The sequence below is a fragment of the Anguilla anguilla genome, chromosome 14 (assembly GCF_013347855.1).
Source record: "Anguilla anguilla isolate fAngAng1 chromosome 14, fAngAng1.pri, whole genome shotgun sequence".
In the NCBI taxonomy this organism is placed as follows: Eukaryota; Metazoa; Chordata; class Actinopteri; order Anguilliformes; family Anguillidae; genus Anguilla; species Anguilla anguilla.
In genome coordinates, this window is record NC_049214.1 from 31,007,203 (window position 1) to 31,033,788 (window position 26,586).

Below are 26,586 nucleotides of genomic sequence, written 5' to 3' on the forward strand. Positions count from 1 at the left end.
ATTGTGATTTGGAAGGATGCTCATAATTGTGATGTGGAAGAATGCTCATGCTCATGATTGTGATGGGGAAGGCTGCTCATGATTGTGATGGGGAAGGCTGCTCATGCTCATGATTGTGATGGGGAAGGCTGCTCATGCTCATGATTGTGATTGTGATGGGGAAGGCTGCTCATGCTCATGATTTTGGCCTGGGTAGGGGCTGTTTTCTGATGCTGAGGCTGGGATTTGTTCCGGAGGAGAGGGGGTAGGGGAGCAGGATGTCTGGAGAGAGAGATGGATCTCATTCTCCATGTCCCCATGTGAACTTCCACCCCTCCCCACCAGCAAACTCTCCCAGAGCGCTACTAGTTACCAGGTCAAGGACAAAACCCTGCCCCCCCCCCCCTCCAACCCCCGCCCCCTTCCCTCTCTGTCTGTGGACATGAGATTCACCCACACAACCACACACACATATACACTCACACACACACATTAACACACACTCACACACCCACACTCACACACAATCACTCGCATACAACCACACACACACATGCACTCACACACACACACATTAACACACACTCACACACAATATTGAGAGCTATCCATTCATAGCTCCCCCATAATGTGTCAGCTGCAGGTTGTTCAGGCTGGGAGGAATTGGGTGCATTAAAGCCCTCAGATGCTGCCAACAAGCTTCCTTTGAGTCAGAAAAGAGGCTGTATAAAAGACAGAGAGAGCGAGAGAGAGAGGGAGAGCAGACAGATAGAGAGAAGAGATAGAGAGAGATAAGAACCGATAAGTAAACAGGTAGATAAGACGGAATGCTGAAGGAAGACATCTAATCGCTCAGTAATGGGACGGGGCGAAACGATTACACCTTTCCACACCCCCCGCGGGGTGACACACTCCTATCTACCCATCTCTCTTTGGTAAGTTAGGAGGGAGAGGTGAGCCAATGGGAAGAGGACAGAGGCGTGTCTTCAGCTCTCCCCTGCAGAAGGGTTTCGTCTTCGGCAGGCGTGAAATCAGTCTCATCAATTTATTTATCAGCCCCTCGATCAAACACTACAGAAAAACATGCACCCGCAATATGTACAGACATACGTACATATGCACAGTGTTGTGGCTCTGTGATCTCCACAATTCTGCTGCTTCTGTGATCGGCGCAGTGCCTTGGCTCTATGTTGGGGCTCTGTGATCGGCACAGTGCCCTGGCTCTATGTTGGGGCTCTGTGATCGGCACAGTGCCCTGGCTCTATGTTGGGGCTCTGTGATCGGCACAGTGCCCTGGCTCTATGTTGGGGCTCTGTGATCGGCACAGTGCCCTGGCTCTATGTTGGGGCTCTGTGATCGGCACAGTGCCCTGGTTCTATGTTGGGGCTCTGTGATCGGCACAGTGCCCTGGCTCTATGTTGGGGCTCTGTGATCGGCACAGTGCCCTGGCTCTATGTTGGGGCTCTGTGATCGGCACAGTGCCCTGGCTCTATGTTGGGGCTCTGTGATCGGCACAGTGCCCTGGCTCTATGTTGGGGCTCTGTGATCGGCACAGTGCCCTGGCTCTATGTTGGGGCTCTGTGATCAGCACAGTGCCCTGGCTCTATGCTGGGGCTCTGTGATTGTTGCATTGCCTTGGCAGCTCAGTCAAACCTCTGCCGCCAAATTGCTCCCATCTGAGACGCTTTCCACTCCTCTCTCACCCTCTCTCTCCTCTTCCTGCCTCCCATCCTTTCGCCTCCCTTATCCTTCCCACTTTCCATTTCTCATTTACTCCAAACTCTATTCCTCCTCCTTGGCCTATTTTCCTCACGCTGCTGCCCGGTTCCACTCTCATTCTCTCCTCAAACTTTCTTTCGCCTCCTCCTTTCATCTTCCTGTTCTGCCACTCCATCCCACCATTTCTCACCATCGTCTTATTCTCCTTCCCTCTCATCCCTCTCTCAGCACTTCCACTTCCCTCCTCTCCTGTGTGCCTCTTCTGTCACCTCCCTCCCTCCCTTCCTCCCTCTCTCCCTCCTCTGCTGAGCATCCTCTGTTTTTTAATTAAACAGAAACACATGCTCACATGCCCTGCCCCTCTCTCCTCCCCTCCACCTCCCTCCCTCCCTCCCTCCCTCCACCACCCTCCCTCTCTCTCCCTCCGCTGACGATGACACACGCTGACTTGTGCTGGAATACAGAGAAGGAGAGACAGAGCGAGAGAGAGAGAGCGAGAGCGCGGAGAGAGAGAGAGATAGAAACATCGCTCTCTGAAAAGGATAGCCTCTCTTTTGTTTGTCTGTGTCACACACACACACACACACACACACACAGCAGTCTGTCTCTCTCTCTCCCTCCGTTTCGCTCGCTCACCTCCACTGTCGCGCGGCCACATTCTCCATCGCCCAAAAGAAACGAGGGGGGACTGAACGGAGGAGAGGAGCCGGAGAGAGGGAAGCGGGGAGAGGAATAAAAAAAAGACAGATGGGATTTTCAGAGGAGCTGGAAGATAGCGGAGGACCTGCCGTACGCTCGTGAAGCAGGGAGCAAGTGACGAGGGGAGGGGGGGGGAGAGCAGGAATGGGTGGAAAGAGAGAGAGAGAGAGAGAGAGAGAAAGAGAGAGAGAAGAGGAGGAGCGAGTGAGTGAGTGAAGGAGCGAGCGCGAGAGCGGAGGGATGTTAGAGAGCCCTGACCTCTCCAGTCCTCCAGCGCAACGGGGTGAGCCGGGTCTCACTTGAACTCCGCCTCTCTCCCGCTCGAAAAACCCTGTCCCGGAGTGAACTGTGGGCGGGGGGAGGACACCAGCGAGGAGCAGGAGGAGAAGGGGAAACCGGGGGGAGGAAGAAAGGTGAAAAGAGGAAGAAAAAGAGAGGATTACTGGCTCTTCTGTGGAAGGTGTGGAGAGCGGAGCGGACGGTGAGTGTCTCTCTGTTTCTCACTCACGCCTCTGATTTGTTGTCTTTCTTTGCCGTTTGTCTCGGTACCTTAGCAGCGCCTCTGTTCACTACCCTAGCTCCACCGCCACCCTCTCTCCTTCTCTCCCTCTCTCTCTCCCTCTTCTTCCCTTTCTCCCTCATCTCTCTCCTTCGCCCCAGTCTCTCGCTCTCCCTCTTTCTCCCTCTCCCTCTCTCCCTCATCTCTCTCCTTCGCCCCAGTCTCTCGCTCTCCCTCTTTCTCCCTCTCCCTCATCTCTCTCCTTCTGTCCCTTTCTCTCTTCCTCTTCCTCCCTCTCCCTCTCTCCCTCTTTCTCTCTCCTTCTGTTCCTCAGCATCTCGCTGTTCCTCTCCCTCCCTCCCTCTCTCTCTCTCCCCCTCTCTCTCTGTTGCGGACGGTAGTTTGACTCCCACCGCGGTGGCGGTGCTCCTGGCGCTCACCTGTGACGGTACACAAGCCGCCCGGCGGCACGTTCGCCCCGTTGCCACGGCTCCCCCGGACCGCTCTCTGGGGCGCCGCTACGTTACCGCGGGCTCGTCCAGCTCGGCTCCGAGCCGTTCACCCATTCACACGCAGCTGGGCGTTTCAGCGCCCCGCTCAAGGGCACAGCAGCTGTGTCCCGGGCCAGGATTCGAACCCGCAGCCCCCTTTGAGTGCCAGCACATGACCGCTGCTGCCGCCGCAATCGCTGCTGAAACACAAACACACACATACACACACATATACACACACATACACACACACACACACACACACACACATACACACACACATATACAAACACATGCACACACTGACAAACACACACACATACATACATACTCACTCACACACGCACACACAGACACATATACAAACACATGCACACTGACAAACACGCACACATACATACATACTCACTCACACACGCACACACAGACACATATACAAACACATGCACACACTGACACAAACACACATACATACATACTCACTCACGCACACACACACATATATACAAACACATGCACACTAACACAAACACACATACATACATACTCACTCACACACGCACACACAGACACATATACAAACACATGCACACACTGACAAACACACACACATACATACATACTCACTCACGCACACACACACACACATATACAAACACATGCACACACTGACAAACACACACACATACATACATACTCACTCACGCACACACACACACATACACACACATATACAAACACATGCACATACTAACACAAACACACATACATACATACTCACTCACGCACACACACACACACATATACAAACACATGCACACACTAACACAAACACACATACATACTCACTCACTCACGCACACATAGACACATACATATATACTCACTCATGCACACACACACAAACACGTACATACATACTCACTCATGCACACACACACACACACACACAGACACATACACACTCACACACAGGGACACATGGCGGGGGCTGACTCACACAATGGGCAGCTAAAACTGCTGCCACCTCAACTCATCACCTGGAACCACTGCGATCACTCCCACAGACATCAGGGGCAGTACGGGCTCCAACACGTGCGCCTCGTAAACACGTCCCCTCAGACGCCCGCCAATCACAAACACAGCACTGCACGCACACCGTCCCACGGACGTCAGCCTTAAACACCGCACCTTCGGCCGGAGATACTTCACCTCTTTACATCCAGCAAAAATTTAATACAGACTGAGAACTTTTTTTCCCAAGCAAACACATCCCGAAACAGCAAATAAGATCACACAAGGAGAACTGCTTTTGCTCCAGGATTTTTCAGTGAAAGTATTCGGCAGGAATTTCACCGGCGTGAAAAGGATGCCGTTGTTTTCAGACGGAAGGTCCAGGCGTGGGGTTCCATGATGCAACGCTGCATTTACGGGGATGCGGGACAGCTCGGAGAGGAGACAGGCGGCTACAGGTGTAGGGGGGTTTTTGGGAAGGATCCCCAGAGCTGAATAGAGGAGGGGGGAGGGGGGTTGCAAATAGGGGCAGGTCGGACCCGGGTCCCAGTGCCAGGTTCAGCTCAGTCCTGCTCAGTCCTGCCCCTTCACAGTGGGGACCACGGTGCACTGACTGGGGCAGCGCTGCCCAGCCCTGCTCCTGCAGCTCTACCGTCCTGTAGGTGTTCAGCTGCGCGAGATCTCGCAGAGCTGATAATTAGTTAGGATCAGGTGTGCTAAATTGGGATTTGAGTGAAAACCTACAGGACGGTAGAGCCCCAGGAACAGGGCTGGGAAGCACTGTCTAGGGGGACGTTTTTTTTGGGGTTTTTTTTTGGATCGCCTGTCCAGATGGCCAGACGCAGCAGGTAGACAGGTGCACAGGATGCTGGTGGCAGCGTGTAGCCATGACCCAAAAATCTCAAAACCGTATGCGCGTTCTGATTGGTTGAGGTGGCTGGTGAGCAGCGGGACCCACGAATGAATGATAGCAAAGGACGGAACACTCCTAAGCTCCGACACACACCTTAAACACACCTTCAGTGTGTAAAACACACCGTGTTTCACACACCTTAAACACACCTTCAGTGTGTAAAACACACCATGTTTCACAAATTGTAACACGCCTGGTCTTGTGTAAAATACCTAATGGGGTTGAATGCAACATTGTTTAACCCAATGTTTTACACACCTGAACACACGTTTACTTTGTAAAACAGACAACAGTTTTCTTCCCACTGGACCGTCCTCAGGTCCCCAGAAGTTTTACGCAACAAAAGTGTGTTTTTGAGCCTGAAGGGAGCTTCACTGACGTTTTTTAACGTGTAGCTGCGTGTCATGGAACATACTGTGGAGTCGTGTGCTGGTCGTTTGCGTGTGCGGTCTGTGAGCTGTGCACGGGTGCGAATGGCGGTTTGCATTCAGGGTGCCGGCGGTGTAAACACGGGCTGTCGGTGTGGTCGTGTGAACAGGCGAGAGTCGCATTAGTGTGCGTGCTGAAGTGGGTGTGTTTGTGTGATAAGCAGGGTGGCCAAGAATGTGTGCATGGTGTACACATAACTATGTGTGTGTGTGTATATACAGCGTATATATATATATATATATATATATATATATGTGAGTATGTTTGTGAATATGGATATGTATGTGAATTAGTATAGATGTCGGGTAAGTGAGTGTGTTAATGTAGGTTTAGGGTAGGTGTTCCTCTGTGTAGGTGTGAGGTAGAGGTGTTTGTGTGTGTGCAGGTGTAGCACAGGCGTGTCTGCATGGGGTAGGTTTGTGTGTGATGATGAACTGTGTCCCCACGCATGATAATTTGGGCAGAACGAGTACCCCTCTCTGTGTGGCTGTTTATGGGTACCCCTCTCTGTGGTGGGTAACCGGATGACATCATTTATGTGGTGCACAGATAGCACTGTCTCATTGGCAGAATTAGATCAGATTTATGCAGCACATTGCGAGAGACTGAAAATATGGAAAATTAAAGAAGCAAAATCCAATTACCCTCGGCACCATCTGCACACGACAGCTTAATGCGATGGAAGCGGAGATCCTGGCATTCTCTCTTTACTGTAAAGTTTATAGGCGGAAACGAACACACACACACACACAGGCTGCACACTCGCACTCTTCTCTGCCTCTTTCCCTCCCTTCATCTCTTCCTTCTTCCTCCCTTGCTTCTCTCCCGTTCTGTCCGTGCGCTTCTCTCTGCTCTCTGTTGTTACGAGGCTTGGGTCAGATGCGACTTGTGAAACCCATGAGTCATCAGACGTGCGTAAAGTCAGAAATCCCCTCGCAGTTTTTCTTCAATGAAACGTCTTTCTGAACTAAACGCCTTTGCTGTGAACACTGCTGAAGACTGTCGATTCATTAAACATTGTCGGCGATCTGCAGGAGTATACTGGTGCGCAAAGAGAATTAAGGTTTTTGAATTTACCTGGACTGGGTAGAACCTGTCCCTGCACCACCCCCCCTCCCCCAGACCCAGACCCCCTCCTTATCTATCCATCTCTTCTTCCAGTCCTCCCTCTGGTGTTCCTTCTTTCTCTCTCTCTCTCCTGCACTCTTCTCTTCCTCTCAGACCTTTGTTTCCTGTCAGTGATATGTGTTTTGAAGAGACAGCTTAGGCCCTAAGCCAGCTGTTTAACCTCGCACTCCCTCTCTCACTCTTCTCTCTCCCTCCCTCTCTTTCTCCCTCTCCCTCTCTCTCTATCTCTCAGTCCCTCTCTCTCTCTCATTGCTCTTGCATGATTCTGCTCTTTCAAAAAGCTTGGCTGATAGCCTCAGTCTTTTGTTGTCTGTTTCTAACGGTTTTAGTGAAGGTCCCTCATTTGACAATACCCAGCATTTTTATTGCTGACGTGCTGTTCTGTGTAGGGGGGACGTCCTTCTGGAAAGGGTGTGTGTGTGTGTGTGTGTGTGTGTGTTCAGGGGGGTGGGGGTGACCGCGGGGGGATGGTGACTCACGTCTGACCCAGTCACTTTGAGTAGATATAACAGATTCCCCCCATCCCCCTCTGAGCAAGCCTGAGTCTCTGGGGTTACGGTGCATACCCACTCCCCCCCGCCCCCATTTCTCTTCAAACCCCCCCCCGTCCAGGGCCATTGCAACCCAACACACCCACTCTGTCACAGGGCAGTGACTTTGCACACCGGCTGGTGCCCCCCCCAGGGAAGAGTCAGCATCAGCGTTTCTGCGCCCCCCCCACCAGGGGGCGGGGCTGCTGTGTCAGGCCCCACCCACAGCAGCTCCCTGCGTCCTCACGAAGGTCTTTGGGAATCAAATCCTGGTCTTATGTGCAGGAAAATTACGCTATTCTAACACAAGAGGACCCGGCAGACGCAAACTCATGCTTTTGGTACAGCGTGGCACCTACTTTGAGATTGTGCGTGTGTGTGAGACAGCGTGTGTGTGAGACAGTGTGTGTGTGGCAGTGTGTGTGAGACAGCGTGTGTGTGAGACAGTGTGTGTGTGTGACAGTGTGTGTGAGACAGCGTGTGTGAGACAGCGTGTGTGTGTGACAGTGTGTGTGAGACAGCGTGTGTGACAGTGCGTGTGTGTGTGACAGTGTGTGTGAGACAGTGTGTGTGAGACAGCGTGTGTGTGTGTGACAGTGTGTGTGAGACAGCGTGTGTAAGACAGCGTGTGTGTGTGACAGTGTGTGTGAGACAGCGTGTGTGTGTGGCAGTGTGTGTGAGACAGTGTGTGTGAGACAGCGTGTGTGTGACACAGCGTGTGTGTGAGGCAGTGTGTGTGAGACAGCGTGTGTGTGTGACAGTGTGTGTGAGACAGCTTGTGTGTGTGACAGTGTGTGTGAGACAGCGTGTGTGTGAGACAGTGTGTGTGAGACAGCGTGTGTGTGGCAGCGTGTGTGTGAGACAGCGTGTGTGTGAGACAGTGTGTGTGTGACAGCGTGTGTGTGTGAGGCAGCGTGTGTGTGGCAGTGTGTGTGAGACAGCGTGTGTGTGTGACAGCGTGTGTGTGTGTGACAGTGTGTGTGAGACAGCGTGTGTGAGACAGCATGTGTGTGTGGCAGTGTGTGTGAGACAGTGTGTATGTGAGACAGCGTGTGTGTGAGACAGCGTGTGTGTGAGACAGTGTGTGTGTGACAGCGTGTGTGTGTGAGGCAGCGTGTGTGTGAAACAGTGTGTGTGTGACAGTGTGTGTGAGACAGTGTGTGTGTGAGACAGTGTGTGTGGCAGTGTGTGTGAGACAGCGTGTGTGAGACAGTGTGTGTGGCAGTGTGTGTGAGACAGCGTGTGTGTGAGACAGTGTGTGTGTGTGACAGTGTGTGTGAGACATTGTGTGTGAGACAGTGTGTGTGGCAGCGTGTGTGTGAGAGCGTGTGTGTGAGACAGTGTGTGTGGCAGTGTGTGTGTGAGACAGCGTGCGTGTGTGAGACAGCGTGTGTGTGTGGCAGTGTGTGTGAGACAGCGTGTGTGTGACAGTGTGTGTGGCAGTGTGTGTGAGACAGCGTGTGTGTGAGACAGCGTGCGTGTGTGAGACAGCGTGTGTGTGTGGCAGTGTGTGTGAGACAGCGTGTGTGTGGCAGTGTGTGTGAGACAGCGTGTGTGTGAGACAGCGTGCGTGTGTGAGACAGCGTGCGTGTATGAGACAGCGTGTGTGTGTGGCAGTGTGTGTGAGACAGCGTGTGTGTGAGACAGTGTGTGTGAGACAGCGTGTGTGTGGCAGTGTGTGTGAGACAGCGTGTGTGTGAGACAGCGTGCGTGTGTGAGACAGCGTGCGTGTGTGAGACAGCGTGTGTGTGTGGCAGTGTGTGTGAGACAGCGTGTGTGTGAGACAGTGTGTGTGAGACAGCGTGTGTGGCAGTGTGTGTGAGAGCTCGTTTATAAGCTCTGTAGTCCCCGTGTGCAGTGCTGTAAGTGCCCGTCCTGCCCAGCAGCTGGTGACAGGACCCAGCGGGGTAGAGGCGTGTGTCTGCTCATTACCGAACCGGAGGGCCGCGCTCGCGTCCGAGGGGTCACCACTCGGGACGCTCGTTAAACGGGACGAGGCCCGTCAGGCGGCTGTCCTCCAGCAGGGGCGAGAGGGAGAGAGACGTCAAAAAAAGGGACAGACTGTCCCTCTGCGGGGGCCCGTCTCCCGCCCGCCAAACCCACCTTGTGAAGCCAATTTACCGTCACGTGTCTCTCTCTCTCTCTTTCTATCTCTCTCCTTCTTTCTATTTCTCTCACTCACACTCTCTCTCCCTCTTTCTCGCTCCCACCCTCCCTCTCTCTCTCTCTCTCTCTCTCGTTATTTCTGGAGCACCGCCTCTGTTTTTTGGCAGAGCCCTCTCCCTACCGGGAGGAGCACATGTCATCCCCTGCGTCAGAGTCTACCACATTCCCCTCCCCTCGCACCCCACCACCTCAGCCCCTCCCCTGGTGCATGCCTCCCAATGCGATCAGCACCTCTAACCCCAGCATCCTCCTCCCCCCGAACCAGTGACCCTACTCCACCACTTCCCCAAAAAACTGCAAGCTCCTCACCCCACTTCCATCCGTCCGTAAACCCCAAAGACTGGGTCCCATGCAGTCGTAATCCCCCCCCCCCCCCCCCCCCGCCCGCACCGCACCCCCTGATGTAATACCAAGCTCCACACCTTTTCATGCCAGCATGTCCTCATTTAGGACGAAAATGACCCCTGTCCGCTATTCTGTGATCTTCCCGTGTACGTTAAGCTTCCTCCCTGTCCAGGTCTCCCCCGTGTAAGAGATGCTCTTTCTCAGGGCGAATGCCTAAAATGTGGAACGTGCCAAACTTGCCAAACTCCACCACGGCGGGACCACTCAGTACCGCTCTCTCTCCACTCCGTCTCCCAAATTCAGATTCGCCTCAGCTACCCTGTCCAGATAAACACACTGCATTCTGTATTAACAATGCATGCAAAGATGATAACAGCCCAGTGAAATCCAGGAATAATAATAAGACCGTTTTCATTTATTAATAAAAAACAACAAACAAAACAATCGTGATAACAATAAAAATCGAAAAACAATATCTGGTTCTCTCTCTATCTCCCCCATCACTATCGCTCTCCCTCCCTCCCGCTCTCTGTGGCCCTCCCTCCCTACCTCTCCCTTGCTCCCTCCCTACCTCTCCCTCTCGTTCCCTCTCTCTTCCTCCTTCTCTCTCTATCTCCTACCCTCTCCCTCTCTCCCTCTCTTTCCCTCCCGCGTGCTCCTGTCTCAGTCCCTCCCTACCTCTCCCCCTATTTCTCCTCCTTCTCTCTCCCTCTCCTGCTCTCTCTCTCTCTGACTTGCACTCTCTGCCCTGGTTCCCTCTGTCGAACTCATCCTCTATAAATACATCAATCCATGTTTACTTTTCTCCATCGCTGTCTCTCACCCCCCCCCCCCCGCCCCCCCACAGTGCATGTACACGGCCCTGTCTGATAAAGTTAACCTCGCTCAGACAATCCAATCTGACACGCCTTTACATAACATTTCAATCTGCGCTGAGCTCCCCAGCCGTCTCTCTCCCTCTCTCTCTCTCTCTCTCCCTCCCTCTCTCTCCCTCTCTCTCTCTCTCCTCCTCTCATCCTGTCGGTTTGGTGAGAAGGTGCTCCGCTGGCACGCGGCGCGTTAGCGGCTGCACCGCGGAGCCGCGCGTTGTACGCGCCGATCGGATAGACCGTCGCTCAGGACCAGCGCTCCTTCCTCCCGGGCGTCTCTCAGAGGCTCACGCAGGGCCCCGTTACCCCGGGACGGGTCCGCGAGGAACGCCGTCGCAGTGGAACGGAGCCCTGGGTGCGCGTTCGCGGGTCGTTCGCGGGCGTTGCCGCTGATGTCGCTGACGTTACTATACTGACAAAACGTTCGGTCAGGTTTGCACTGACCGTGTTAGTGCACGTACACTATACCTCAGTACAACATGCACCCGTAAACATGCGTGCAATGCAAACATATGTACACGCGTACACACACACACACACACACACACACACATACACACGCACACACGCACACACACACACACACACACACACGCATGCACATACACACGCACACACACACACATACACACACATACGCATACACGCACACACGCACACACACACACGCATGCACACACACACACACACACATATGCATACACGCACACACACATACGCACACACACACACACACACACACACACACACACACACACATATGCATACACGCACACACACACACACACACACACACGCACATACGCATGCACACACGCATACATGCACACACACACACACACACACACACATACGCATGCACACACACGCACACAGCGCAATGAGAACATTCGCAGTGTTTGTCCCATAAGGCCACAGCAACACAGAGTGTTTAGTCACATGACACGGCACTGTTTTAAAATTTAACTGAATGAACACTTTTACCGTTGCTGGAGTCAGGCCAGAAATATCCCCACACAGTTACACACAGTACATTTTAATAACAATAACCGAGAATCATGATCTCTCTGAGATCACCCTCTAGAGTACCTGCACCCCCCCAACCCGCCCCACACCCCCACACCGGGAGATTTATCACATCTCTGCCAATAAAGGCAACATGGACACACAAAACCAGGAACTGGGGGTTCATGATGGGGGGGATGGGGGTTTAACAGAGAGGCTTCATTAAACTGTCGCTGTAAATCTCCAGCTAGGGTGGGGGGATATTTGGGGGGAGGAAGCGAGAGCAGAGGAAGAGAAGAGAGAGAGAGAGAGAGAGAGGGAGGGAATGGGTGAAAATTCATTAAAAGACAGAGAGTGGGAAATATGGCAACATGAATGGAAAGAGAGATGGAAAAGAGAGAGAGAGGTAATGAAGGAGAGATTAATCAAAAAGAGAGGGAGGGACAGTGGAAAAAAGAGGGAGAAAGAGGGAGGAAGAGGTTAGGAAGGGACTATGGGGAGGGGCTAAGCAAGAAAAAAGAAGGTGAACGGGGAAATATTTGAGGAGGACAGAAAGGGAGGGAGAAAAAAGAAAGGGAGAAAGGGAGGGCCAGAGAGAGAAGCGTAGTAATAATACAGAAGGGTACTTAAGGAGAGAGAGGGATGGAGGGAAAGAGGGATGGAGAACCATGAGAAATACAGGAATGGAGACCTTTTATGCCTCCTATGAGGAGAACGATATGACTCGGGGGGGTGGGGGGTGGGGTGTAAGTACAGGACAGTGATGATGGGGGTGGGGAAGCAATCGGGCAGCATGTTAATGTAATGGTCAGGGGATTGGGCTTGTAACCCAAGGGTTGTATGTTCAAATCTCAAGCAGAACAGAGCAGCCTAACCCTGGGCAAGGTACATTACCTTACCTGAATGGCTTAGTATACATCCTGGCTCAAAGTGTCATACACAAATATATAAACTGTGTTAAAAAGGAAACGTTGTGCAAGTTTGTGTCACCCTGGACAACAGCCTCTGTGAAGCGGCTGTGACACAAAACTTTTGGAGGAACTTTCTTTTAAACCAGTCATGGCGCACGGTTACTCCTTCTCCAGGGAGTCACATCCAATCAGATCAGGGAGGTCCTGTAGCCATGGGCAACAGAAGCAGAAAAAGGGCCAACCGGACGCGGCGGTGCTGAACGCACGCTAGCGCGCTCGGCGGGCGGTGTTGCCCGCACACGCGCGTGTGAGTCAGCGCGGGAGATCATTCCGGCTCGCTGTCTTGCGGAGCGTGGTGCTAATCACAATAATCATAATTAATCCTAATAATCATGTTCAGAAGGTGGATGGCAGAGACAGATCCATGACATGAATACTCTCGGAAAAACAAATACAAGCAAACACCCCCCACGTCCTCGCCAAGAGACACACACGCGCGCACACAGACGCACACACACTGCGTGCATACTCACCCACTCATTCACTCACACACACTCACACTCACTCACTCACACACCCAATCACACACACACTCACTCACACACACACTCACTCACTCACACACACACACACACATTCACACACTCACTCACACACACTCACTCACACACTCACTCACACACACACACATTCACACGCACTCACACTCACACACACACTCACTCACACACTCACACACACACACACATTCACACGCACTCACACTCACACACACTCACTCACACACTCACACACACACACACATTCACACGCACTCACACTCACACACACTCACTCACACACTAACTCACACACCCACTCACACACCCACTCACACACACACTAACTCACACACACTCACTCACACACACACACATTCACACGCACTCACACTCACACACACGCTTGAGGCTCTTCTGAAAATAACTTGGGATCATGGAGGCAGAAATAATTGAGCTGCTGCGGTGCAGAGACTCTCAGGGTGATGGAGGAGACACCACCGTGAGCCAGACCCCCAACCCAACAGTGAACCTGCCCATCTGCCCATCAGCCAGACCCCCGACCCAACAGTGAACCTGCCCATCAGCCAGACCCCCGACCCAACAGTGAACCTGCCCATCAGCCAGACCCCCGACCCAACAGTGAACCTGCCCATCAGCCAGACCCCCGACCCAACAGTGAACCTGCCCATCAGCCTGACCCCCGACCCAACAGTGAACCTGCCCATCAGCCAGACCCCCGACCCAACAGTGAACCTGCCCATCAGCCAGATCCCCGACCCAACAGTGAACCCGCCCATCAGCCAGACCCCCGACCCAACAGTGAACCTGCCCATCAGCCAGACCCCCGACCCAACAGTGAACCTGCCCATCAGCCAGACCCCCGACCCAGCAGTGAACCCACCCATCAGCCTGACCCCTGACCCAACAGTGAACCTGCCCATCAGCCAGACCCCCGACCCAACAGTGAACCTACCCAACAGCCAGACCCCCGACCCAACAGTGAACCTACCCAACAGCCAGACCCCCGACCCGTCAGCCAGACCCCCGACTCAAAAGTGAACCTGCCCATCAGCCAGACCCCCGACCCGTCAGTGAACCTGCCCATCAGCCTGACCCCTGACCCGTCAGCCAGACCCCCGACCCAGCAGTGAACCCGCCAGCCTATCCCCACGCTGCTCTTTCATTCGGCTCGGGGTCCGAGCTCACGGCCGCGAGGCCTGGAGGCTTCTGTGGCGGCAGTCTTGGATTAGCTGACAGGCGTTTATTCCCCCCCCCCCCCCCCCCCCCCCCTGAGCACAGTCTAACCTAACAGATTATTCACCTGTTGGGGGTATGTGGTTGCGTCCTGGTTTGTTACACTACCTGAGTCACTGGACCAGGGAGTGGGGGTAGCAGGGGAATTTCGGATAGACCAGCCGTGCCCCCAACCTCGGGATGTAAGTTAGGGTATGACCAGATGGTACCTCCATCTTTTCTGCACACATTTTAAACAGCTACCCTGTTTGGTTTCCCGGTGTATGCTAATCTTGCCCTGGAGTCATCTGTAGCAGCCAGTGTAAACCTCAATGTGACCTACTAGAATAATGAATGAGAAATAATGACCTCTTCTGACCATCCCCCTAAAACACACGAACACACACACACACACACACACACACACAGACATGCACGCACGCACAAACACACACACACACACACAGAAAACACACACACATTTACTCAAAACCCGCCTCCCACTAGCCACAATGTCATCAAGAAAGGATGCTCAATCATGAAATTCAATTTTTTCACAGGGTTTTGCATAATTTCTGGGGCCAATTCAAAAAATATTTCAGACTTTAGTTTCTAATTAAATTTCCAGGTTATGGAAGTGATTAATACAATTACAAGTTCTATTAAATCATTCAGCTCTTGCTGGAAATTTTTTTTTTAAAAAGACTGATAACAGAAGACCACAGATGAAAAAGTACATCAGGAACAAATTAACCCACCACTAATTTAATTTGTTAATTAGCCCACAGCTTCAAATTTTCTATAATTTAATTTACTTGTTTAACATTCGTTTTGTATATTGTTAAATGTTACCCACCCCAATTAAATACTGGTTGGTTTTTCTCGGTCTCTTGTTAATGCAATTAATTTAAAGAATCAAGACCTTCCAATTCTCCCACCCAATCATTGCACTGTAGGCCTTAAATTAGCCTAGTTTTCCTCAGTGCCTGTCAAAAAGCAGAAAGCCTGCCGATTGCACTGAATGAGCAACCCAGAGACTGGCTCAGACTGACTTAGAGGCTGGTTCAGAGACTGACTCAGAGACTGGCTCAGAGACTGGCTCAGACTGACTTAGAGACTGACTCAGAGACTGACTCAGAGACTGGCTCCGAGACTGACTCAGAGACTGACTCAGACTGACTCAGAGACTGGCTCAGACTGACTCAGAGACTGGCTCAGAGACTGGCTCCAAGACTGACTCAGAGACTGGCTCGGAGACTGACTCAGAGACTGGCTCGGAGACTGACTCAGAGACTGGCTCAGAGACTGACTCAGAGACTTGTTCAGACTGACTCAGAGACTGACTCAGAGACTGACTCAGAGACTGACTCAGAGACTGGCTCAGAGACTGGCTCAGACTGACTTAGAGACTGACACGGAGACTGGCTCAGAGTGGTTCAGAGACTGACTCAGAGACTGACTCAGAGACTGACTCAGACTGACTTAGAGACTGACTCAGAGACTGGTTCAGACTGACTTAGAGACTGACTCAGAGACTGGCTCAGAGACTGGTTCAGACTGACTTAGAGACTGACTCAGAGACTGACTCAGAGACTGGCTCAGAGACTGGTTCAGACTGACTTAGAGACTGACTCAGAGACTGGTTCAGAGACTGACTCAGAGACTGGCTCAGAGACTGACTCAGAGACTGACTCAGACTGACTCAGAGACTGACTCAGAGACTGGTTCAGACTGACTCAGAGACTGGCTCAGACTGACTTAGAGACTGGCTCAGAGATTAACTCAGAGATCGACTCATAGACTGATTTAGAGACTGACAGCACTTATTTTACACCTGAATGATTTTCTTTTGTGTGTGTGTGTGAGAGATGTATGTGCGTAAGAGATGTGTGAATGTGTATGTGAGGTGTGTGTGATGTGTGTGCATGTGTGTGTGCATATGTGTGTGTGAGTGTGTGAGATATGCGTGTGTTTTATATAGTGACATAACCAGGCTGTGACACTGTCACAGAGAGACAGATGAGGGATGAGGCAGCACCCGGTTTACAAGCATATAAAGTTTATGGCAAGGTTACACAGGGGTCCTGGCCTCCATTGTGCAGAATGTCAATGGGACATATTGATATAAAAGCTGGTGTGTGTACTAGCAGACACTGTTGGTATAAGAGACAGGTCCTCAGAAGGCTGGTGTGTGTACTAGCAGGCACTGTTGGTATAAGAGACAGGTCCTCAGAAGGCTGGTGTGTGTACTAGCAGGCACTGTTGGTATAAGAGACAGGTCCTCAGAAGGCTGGTGTGTGTACTAGCAGGCACTGTTGGTATAAGAGACAGGTCCTCAGAAGGCTGGTGTGTATTAGCAGGCACTGTTGGTATAAGAGACAGGTCCTCAGAAGGCTGGTGTGTGTACTAGCAGGCACTGTTGGTATAAGAGACAGGTCCTCAGAAGGCTGGTGTGTATTAGCAGGCACTGTTGGTATAAGAGACAGGTCCTCAGAAGGCTGGTGTGTGTACTAGCAGGCACTACTGATATAAGAGACAGGTCCTCAGAAGGCTGGTGTGTATTAGCAGGCACTGTTGGTATAAGAGACAGGTCCTCAGAAGGCTGGTGTGTATTAGCAGGCACTGTTGGTATAAGAGACAGGTCCTCAGAAGGCTGGTGTGTGTACTAGCAGGCACTGATGGTATAAGAGACAGGTCCTCAGAAGGCTGGTGTGTATTAGCAGGCACTGATGGTATAAGAGACAGGTCCTCAGAAGGCTGGTGTGTGTATTAGCAGGCACTGATGGTATAAGAGACAGGTCCTCTGAAGGCTGGTGTGTACTGGCAGGCACTGATGGTATAAGAGACAGGTCCTCTGAAGGCTGGTGTGTGTATCCGCAGTGCGGTCTGTAGCTCCAGATGAAAAGCTCTTCAAGGTGTGAGCAGCATGTAGAGCATGGATGTAATTGCATATCTGAGACTGTGCTCAGCTCCATATGGGTGTGGTGTGTGAGAGTGTGAATAATAACCTGCGAAACTCAAATCTGTGTGTGTGAGGGAGAAGGAGAGAGAGCGAAAGAGAGAAAGAGAAATAAAGTAGCAGTGGGAAGAAGGGTGCTTGGGATGGATATTCTGATTAACTCTGAGAACTCATCAATCAGTACTCTCCCTGTATACCAGGTACTGATGCTTCACTCACGAACACACAATTCACATGTGCACACACACTTTAACACGCACATGCTCCAAAACACACAAACACACAGACCCACACACACAGTCTCACACACACATACATGCATGAAGACACACAGACACACACATACACACACACGGACCCAGACACACACAGTCACACACACACACATGCATGAAGACACACAGAACACGCATACAACACATGTAGGGAAAGTAGACAGGGTAGTATCACGCGTGTATTTGTGCATGCGTGTTTCTGTGTGCTTATGTGTGCATGTGCATGTGTTTGTGCTCAGGTTCACATGTCAGAGCCAGATCACTTTAGTTGCAGCTGAAGGTGACTCACACATAAAGGAATAACGGCATGGTTCTGGGAGGGAGAGCGGACGTATTTTTAACCCTCGATCAGAGCGCTCAGCAGAATCTCCCGTCAGTACTGAGAGGAGGGGAAAGCCACTACATACACACACACTACAGACATATTTTAAATACACACGAGAGCAGGCCATTGCCCCTCCTTACGAATCTTTACACTTCATTCAGGCAGGGGAGATCGGAGGAGGTAAGGGGGTTAGTGACTAACCTAGAGGTAGGAGCACTGTCCAGAAAGTGCTACAGCAGGGAATCAAACCCGTAGCCAACAGCGTGGGGGGGGTGGGGTGGGGTGGGGTGGGGCTCATTAATGTTGGTCTGTATTTTTCTCTATTACGGTCATAGTCATTGAAAAATAACCACATATAATAATAATAATAATAATAATAATAATAATAAAAGCTGCCACCAGTGATTCCAAAGTTCAAGCACTGCAAGCAACAATTTGAAATGCACATGTCTATGACAGCATGCATTGCTTTAAGTACCAGTGATTTCAGTGAATTTTATTTTTATTTTTTTATTTTTATGGTGCTCTAGTGTCACCACATGGTTATTTGGTCGTTATTTTACCAGTTCAGCCTGGATGTGATTGTGAATATTGTATTTTAATTGTTAACTATGGTTGTTTGAGCATTTTTGTGATAAGCCACTGAAAGCTCAATGGATCATCATTTCGCCATTTAAAAAAAAAAGATCACAACATGAGTAAAACCTGAGTAGAACTAGTTCCATAGATACAGCACGCGGAACGCTGTGCTGATAGGTGCTGATTTCTGTAAGAGAATAAAAGTTTTAAGTGTTTTTTTTTTTTTTTTTTTTTTTTTTAATCAAAATGGCCGAAAATGCGTCCAGGTGCCCTCCCGATGAGGGTCCTAAAGGGTCCTGTGTACTAAATTGTGTGTCTCTCGAGATATTGGGGCTCAGAGGCTGGCTTTGTAGAGGTAAAACATTTTCATGCGTACTACAGCGCCACCAGGTGTCCGAAATGAGCCACATTTTACAGGATCCACAGGACACAAGAGTCCATCCCTCAAAAGAAAGTCTACCATACTTGGTAAAGACTTACTAACTTAAAGTCATTTAAGGTCAACAGGCAGGAAAAATCTCAACAAAAACAACATGGTTCCAGCACCTGTGGTGCTTGGACCTCTAATAAAAACTGTATTTATTTAGCACTTTTTGTAGAAAAAATCATTTAAAAAAAACATCCCATAGTGCTTCACAGAAAAATAAACAAAAAACCCACAAATATATACACAGTATTGGTACAAATACATTATATATGTATTTGACTGCAGAGGAATACAGATGCCCTTGGGCATGTGTAAATAGCTGTAGAAGATGCAAAGAGTGCTTGGGATTATTTTTTAAACTCTTCAGACACTAATAGATCTATAATTTTCTATTAAAGGAATGTTTTCACAGGAAATATCCTTTTTCTTATGATCTAGTAAATTTAAATTCATTTCAAAATTCATTGAAAATTCTCAGGGATCTGCATGATCGTTGTCAAAGTTGACCAACATGCAATACGTGAAGTGTTACGTACTGTATGTATGTATGTATGTATGTATGTATGTATGCATGTACACATGTACATATGTATGTATGTATGTATGTATGTACACATGTATGTATGCATGTATGTATGTACGTATGTATGCATGTACACATGTATGTATGTATGTATGTATCTATGTATGTATGTATCTATGTATGTACTTCATGCATGTACTTGACCCAGGTCTGCGAGGGATCAAGGTGAATTAGCACAGATGCTAATAGGAGGGAGACCAGCAGGGAGGAAAGATCACTTACGTTAACGCCTCAGGGCCAAAAAGCCTCGGCAGGAAGTGAACATATCTACTCACCTTCCACGGCCGCCACCGCTGATGAATGCAGCGCTAGGCGGTCCGATAGGACGTTACCGTTAGGAACGGGACCGGCGCGGCGTAGGGAGCCAGGCTGCTCCGATAGGCCGTTACCGTTAGGAACGGGACCCGCGCGGCGTAGGCCAGGCCGGGGGCAGGCGCGGCGTTTGTGGGAGAGCGTGAGAGGTAATCTGAGCCCGGCTGCTTAATTGCTGTAATGAGGACTCCCAGCAGAACCGTTTGTTCCAGAGAGTGGGATCGATTTAGGCCTGATCACCGTGATAAACTGGGCAGGAGAATAACAGCTTGTGCGTGGTGCGAGTCTCACTAAGTGTGTGTGTGTGTGTGTGTGTGTGTGTGTGGTGTGTGTCTCACAGAGTGTGTGTGTGTGTGTGTGTGTGGTGTGTGTGTGGTGTGTCTCACAGAGTGTGTGTGTGTGTGTTTGTGTGTGTGTGTGTGTGTGTGTGGTGGGTGTCTCACAGAGTGTGTATGTGTGTGTGTGTGTGTGTGCGTGTGTGTGGTGCGTGTCTCACAGAGTGTGTGTGTGTGTGGTGCGTGTCTCACAGAGTGTGTGTGTGTGTGGTGCGTGTCTCACAGAGTGTGTGTGTGTGTGTGTGTGTGTGTGGGTGTGTGGTGCATGTCTCACAGAGTGTACGTGTGTGTGTGTGTGCGTGTGTGTGTGTGTGTGCGCGTGTGTGTGTGCGCGTGTGGATGATGGGGGGGTGGAGGACCCCCCCCCCCCCCAGTCGCGAGGAGGAGCGTGCCGGGGCTGCTGTGGCGGTGACAGCTCCATGGCGACGCTGCTTGGCGGGTGTGCTTAACGAGGGGCGGGTTAATTACATCTGTCAGCCGCGGTAACCTAGCCCCCCCCCCCGCCCTTCTGAAGCGCTCCCTCTTTAAGCGTTCGCACACGACCCCCGCCTCTCCCCGAGTCTGACTCACCCACCCCCCCCCCCCCCCCATCACTCTGGATCCCGGCTCTTTTCTTCACTTGAAAGAGTAAGAGGCGGATAATGGCTCGGATCTCCTTTGCAAATCCTGACTTAAAAGACTGCAGGAGTTTTCTTTTTTTCTTCCGCTCTGAAGGAAAGAACACAGAGAAGAAGAACACTAGATGCACTGCAGAGGAACGTCATGCCAAGTACACTCACTGCCTTTCTGGGTCAAATAATGGCTGATTTGCAGGTTCCTTCTGATGTCTGTCTAAAAGAGCGATGTCAGAAGACCTTACTGGATACATGCATATTCAGGTGGTAGATCGTGTGGTATGATTTCACCACAGATTCACAGTTTGGCTTTTAATGGACCAGGTCGTTCCTGAGGCTGCCTAGTTACCTTCGCTCTGAATCTTATAATCTCATTAATTATGTGAAAGTTGCAAGATAATAGATACCAATAAGCCTAACTGAATAATGTTTGACAAAGTGACATGATCCCTTCCAGGGGTCAGAGGTCAGTCCAGGATGTGAGCTGAAATTCTGATACGAGAACTGAAAAACAGCCTTAACATTCTATCACCATTTTTCCATCAAGGAACTGAATTTTCATTCCTCTTCTGAGCTAACAGAAATTGAAATGGAACTGCCGCCAAGCCCTGACCCCCTCTGTGCAAGACAGACCTGTGTACCAGGGAAGGGAGTTATGAGTCGGCCTGAAACTGTTCTGGGGCAGCCGTGGGTCCCAGATACGCCGCCTGTTTACTTTACTCCAGAGCTACACAGAGATTTAGGGTCAGGGATCCTTGGGAATTTTACCGCCAAACATCAGTCACCAAACCCGCCATCTCTGCCCCATTTCCTGCAGGTACTTGCTGTGAGGGGGAGGGGGGCAAAAACACGCGGGTTGATCCGCAGAACATACCCGGCATTAGAGAACATTCGACATACTGCGTTATTTCTTGCCACTCTAATTTGCAGGCAGTTGAGAAGCATTTGGACGTTTAGATCTGGAAGTACAATTGCACTAATCTTTATTCATGAGGGCAATTTTTATGATAATCGTACACTGCATCGTCATGACAATCAAATGCGTTATGTTGTGGGGCTGTCTCTGGCGTTAGAAAGTATTTACTGGCACGCGGGTGTGTGTGTGTGTGTGTGTGTGTTGGAGGGGGAGGGGCGGTTTGAGAAGAGTCACCTCAAAATGTCATGAAGAATCAGGACAGGGACTAACAGCAATCTCTCTGCACTTTCAGGCTCAGACCAGCGTTTCCAGAGATGAGACCCAGATGAACAACCGAGACCAACAGTGGAGGAGGGAAAACAGAGGAGACAAAAAATAAAGAGAGATTGAGAGAGTGTGTAAGAGAGACAGAGAGAGAGTGAGAGAGTGAGAGTGAGAGAGAGAGTGAGAAAGCGACAGTGAGAGAGACAGACAGTGAGAGAGACAGTGCAAGAGAAAGGTGTGGAGTGAGAGAGACAGAGGGAGTGAGAGAGAGAGAAATGAGCTGTTTTGGTGAGCCCACTTGCGCTGCCGCCCACCAGAGGGGGGCGCTGAGTTGAGGAACGAGAGGACGGCGGAGGGAGAGGTTGAGAAAAAAAGGGTGTGGTTACAGGAAGAAAGGGGAGAGGGAACTGTAGTTCACCCCTGGGGGACCGGATTTAACAGTGACATGAAACCCTGGCCACCAGAAATCCACACACCTGCGACCTTTGACCCCTGTGCTCTCCCTCTCCCTCCATGTGACATCATCATTCGGTCTGGACCCGCAGCATCAGCCCGGTCTCACCACGTGACTGGTTAGATCCCAGGGGGCGGAGCTTCCTCGCGAGGTTCTCTCCCGAGGTGGATTCCGGAAGACGTATGGGGCGGTGGCTCAGGACTCTGCGGAAGGAAGCATGCCCCACGTCCTCCCCCCCCCTCCGCCCCTCTCAGCTCCATCTCCCACCACACCCCCCCGCCTTGACGGGACCCCGCGGACTCACGGACGCTCGGACGGACGGACGCACGCACACGCGGGGCAGCCATGTGACCTAAGGGCTCGGATCCTCTGCAGGACCTTTTTTACTAACAGGGCTGTTCCGGGACAGGTCTGAGCAGTCTCCGTCTCCAGAACTGTTCACTGTGTACCGCCCACTTTGTCATTACTGACCAATCGCCACCATCTTCATAACCCTGGCAGACAGGATGCTGGAACCTGGCTGCGTCCCAAATCTACATACAAATGGAAGTAGTGGAATTAGGTTTTTATGAATATATTTTATAACCTTCTCTCTTTTTTTGCCAATCACAAGCCAAACAAGCAAAAACGAGTGAAAAAACGCGAAAGGCGTTTCAATTCGTAAAGACAGCGACCGGAACTTTCCGTTGCTAGCACTGGGAGTACAAAGCGGATTCGGCACCACGGACAAAGTGCCCAGATCCAGGCGAGACCGTGCGTCGCTAGGGGGGGGCAGAGAGCCTGGCGACATGGTCAGCAAAGAGCCCAACCATCTCCCGGGCGCCAACGGCGCCAACGGCAACGCGGACCGGGCGGTGACCGTGCGGTCCGTGCTGCTGAACCGCGACTCCCCGGACATCGAGACCCGCCTGAAGCGCCGGCGCAACCGCACCCAGCAGGTGCGCTTCAAGGACCTGGAGGACGGGGGCGGGCCCGGGGGCGGGGCGGACGGCGGGCGCCGGTGGTCGGGGGCGGAGCAAGGCAGCCCCCACCCCAACCGAAAGAGCTCCGGGGGCGGGGGTCCGAGGGAGGCGGCCAAGGAGGCGACGGCCAATGGCGGGTCGGTGGTGGGCGCCGTCCGGGGAGACATGGAGGGGACGATCGGCGCCGTGGCGGCCATCTTGGCGAGGACGCCCCCTCACCCGCTCACCCCGGCCCCTATGAGGCGGAGCTGGGCCCCGATCCGGCCCTGCTCCCTCACCCTGCCCAACCCCCGCCGGCACTGCATGAGCACCGCCATCCAGACCTCCCCCAGCCTGCAGAAGCCCCCGCCACTCTGCGCCTCTCAGGCCCGCAGCCGAAGCCTGGAGGGTGGGGGAGGCGCTCCGAGCCAGGACGACGGGGACCGGGGGGGCACTCAGGACGGGGTCTGCCACCAGAACCACACACCACCCCCCACCGGTACTCAGGACTGCCCCTTCCCTTGCGGCTGCCAGCCCCATCTCTCTCCACAGCGCCCCCTTCTGGACGGGCATCAGTGCCTCAAGCCAAGGACTGCTGTCGCTGTGTCTCCCCTGCCGGGTGTGCATTCAAGGCCCGGGGCTCCCGCCTCCCACCCTCACCACCGCCCTTCCTGCCCCCCCACCTCCCCTGTGATTGGCTCCAACGGGCCCTCCTGCCCCACCTCTCCCCACGGCAGGAAGAAGCGCCTGGGCCGGACCGTGAGCGACCCGGGTAAAACTGTGCCCCCCTGCACCTTACCCCCCAAATCTGAGCCAGCCCTACCCTCTGCTTCACCCCCTAAATCTGCTGCAATCTCAGTGACACCCCCTAAAACGCCTTCATCTGGCACACGTTCTCAAACAATGCCAATCCGCACCTCACCCCCTAAAACTGCGCCATCTCCCGTCCTGCCCCGTCAAACTCCGTCACCCCCTCGAGCTTCCCCCCCTCAAACTGCTCCACACTGTGTCTCATCTCCCCAAACTCCGTCACCCCCTCGAGCTCCACCCCCTCAAACTGCTCCACACTGTGTCTCATCTCCCCAAACTCCGTCACCCCCTCGAGCTCCACCCCCTCAAACTGCTCCACACTGTGTCTCATCCCCCCCTCAAACTGGTCCAAACTGTGTCTCGTCCCCCCAAATTCTACCACCATCTGCTTCCACCACTCAGAGTCTCCCAGCACCTAAAATGGTGCCCAAGCCCGTGCCAGCGACAAATATCCCACACAGTAGCTTGCCTCCCCAAACTGTGCTACCCTGTGCTTCGCACCCCCAGACCGTCCCACAGGTTACCTCACCTCCTCAAACTGTGCTACCCTGTGCTTCACAAGCCCAAACTATCCCACACGGTACCTTGTCAACCCAAACTGTGCTACCCTGTGCTTCGCACCCCCAGACCGTCCCACATGGTACCTTGCCTACTAAAACTGAGCTACCCTGTGTTTCGCACCCCCAAACCATCCCACAAGGCACTTCGCCTCCCCAAACTGTGCTACCCTGTGCTACTCACCCTCAAACTGTCCCACACGGTACCTCGCCTGCCCAAACTTGCCTTCCCCCTCCTCAGGCCCCCAACACCACTCAGGACTCTTGGAGAGGGGGAGAAAGGGAGATGGGCAATAGACGAGCCTCCCCACTCCCACCCCCGCCCCCACCTCCGCCCCCGTACACCCCCCGTAGAGAGGGCTGCTGCGGCTCTGGACCCACTCTGCAGTCTGAGCCCCCAAAGAGGGGGTCAGTGCCTCCCGCCTACCCCCGTAGGCCCGGGACCCCCGCCGTACCCCGGAGACAGGGCCCTGCTCCCGCCCAGACCCCAGCCCCGGCCCCTTCTGCTACCCAGCACGCCATCTTCTGCACTGAGCCACAAGCCAACACCCACAACACACCCGGCAACACCCACAACACACCCGGCAACACGCCCGGCAACACCCACAACCCTCCAGGTAACACGCCCGGCAACACCCACAACCCTCCAGGCAACACGCCTGGCAACACTCATAACACTCCGGGCAAAAGTCACAACCCACCTGGCAACACACAGAACACTCTGGGCAACACACTCAGCAACACACAGAACACTCCAAGCAACACGCCCGGCAACACACCAGGAAACGCACCCTGGAATGAACCGGACAAGATGCCCGGTGATGCACCAGGCAACCCCCACGCCCCAGCTCCCCCGAGCAGGACTACAGACCCCGCCCTCACCCCAGGACAGGCTGAAACGCTCAAGCACGTGCAGGAGCTGCTGGGGGGGCTGGTGTCGGGGGCCCGGGGCAAGCTGGAGCTGGCCAAGGCCAGGGAGAAGCTGTTGGGCCCCCGGGGGCCCCTGCACGATATCGGCACCCTGCAGTCCCAGCTGCACAGCCTGGAGGGGGTGCTGGAGACCAGCCAGAACACCATCAAGGTCCTGCTGGACGTCATCCAGGACCTGGAGAAGAAGGAGGCGGAGAGAGACGGGTGAGTCTGGGCTGCTACCCCCCCTCCCCCCACCCCACCTGCTGTGTCACTGCGTACTCATGTGTCTGGTAATGGCAGTACTGGGTTTTGTCCTGCGAAATGTATGAATTGTGAATGTGAAATGCGAGATGTCATGTAGGATCTCTTTGATCCAAGACAATTTTTTTCCTTTGGGAGACAATGAAGTAAACCTTAACCTTAAAATGCAGGACAGCGGGAAACGCTTTGATTCGAGATGCCAAAAGGTCCGAAAATGCCTAAGAATGCCCTTCGGCTTTGCCGGTGCTTTGTCAATCCAAATTAACTCTAACAACTGCCGCTCACTGTCAAAAACTGATCGACTCTGACTTTAAAATCAAAATGTATTTCTAGCCTCTGCTATGGAAGCCAAAGTGGAGATGAATATGTGGCAAACTATTGTGTTCTTCCAAGCCTTCACTGCTCTTTAAACAAATAACTTTCTTAGCCCCGGGGCCCAGCGATGAGTGCATTAGCACGTTAGCACGAGAAACGACCGTCAAGGCCAAAAGCGTGTTTGCAAGATAAAAGGTTTTATGCGCTAAATTCTGGAGCTATTGTCACACGGCGTGGAGGCCTGTCATCCGCGGAACAGTTTAGTCTTTATTTCT

At 52.4% G+C, this 26,586-nt stretch overlaps 1 protein-coding gene across 3 annotated transcripts in view; it reads left to right on the top strand.

The window, feature by feature from the left end:
- The first annotated feature begins 2,135 nt into the window (after window positions 1-2,135).
- The window catches only part of LOC118212221 (nascent polypeptide-associated complex subunit alpha, muscle-specific form), a 104,853-nt gene continuing 80,402 nt past the window's right edge, over window positions 2,136-26,586 (top strand). Inside the window, exons 1-4 of one of the 3 annotated variants that reach the window (XM_035389907.1) lie at window positions 2,136-2,878; window positions 22,090-24,471; window positions 24,502-24,740; window positions 24,801-25,957. In XM_035389907.1, coding sequence (XP_035245798.1) covers window positions 23,304-24,471; window positions 24,502-24,740; window positions 24,801-25,957 — 2,564 coding nt within the window. In that variant the 5' untranslated portion in view covers window positions 2,136-2,878; window positions 22,090-23,303. Of the gene's footprint in view, window positions 2,879-22,089; window positions 24,741-24,800; window positions 25,958-26,586 lie in introns of all 3 variants that reach the window. The other 2 variants (XM_035389906.1, XM_035389908.1) reach the window with 2 other exon arrangements.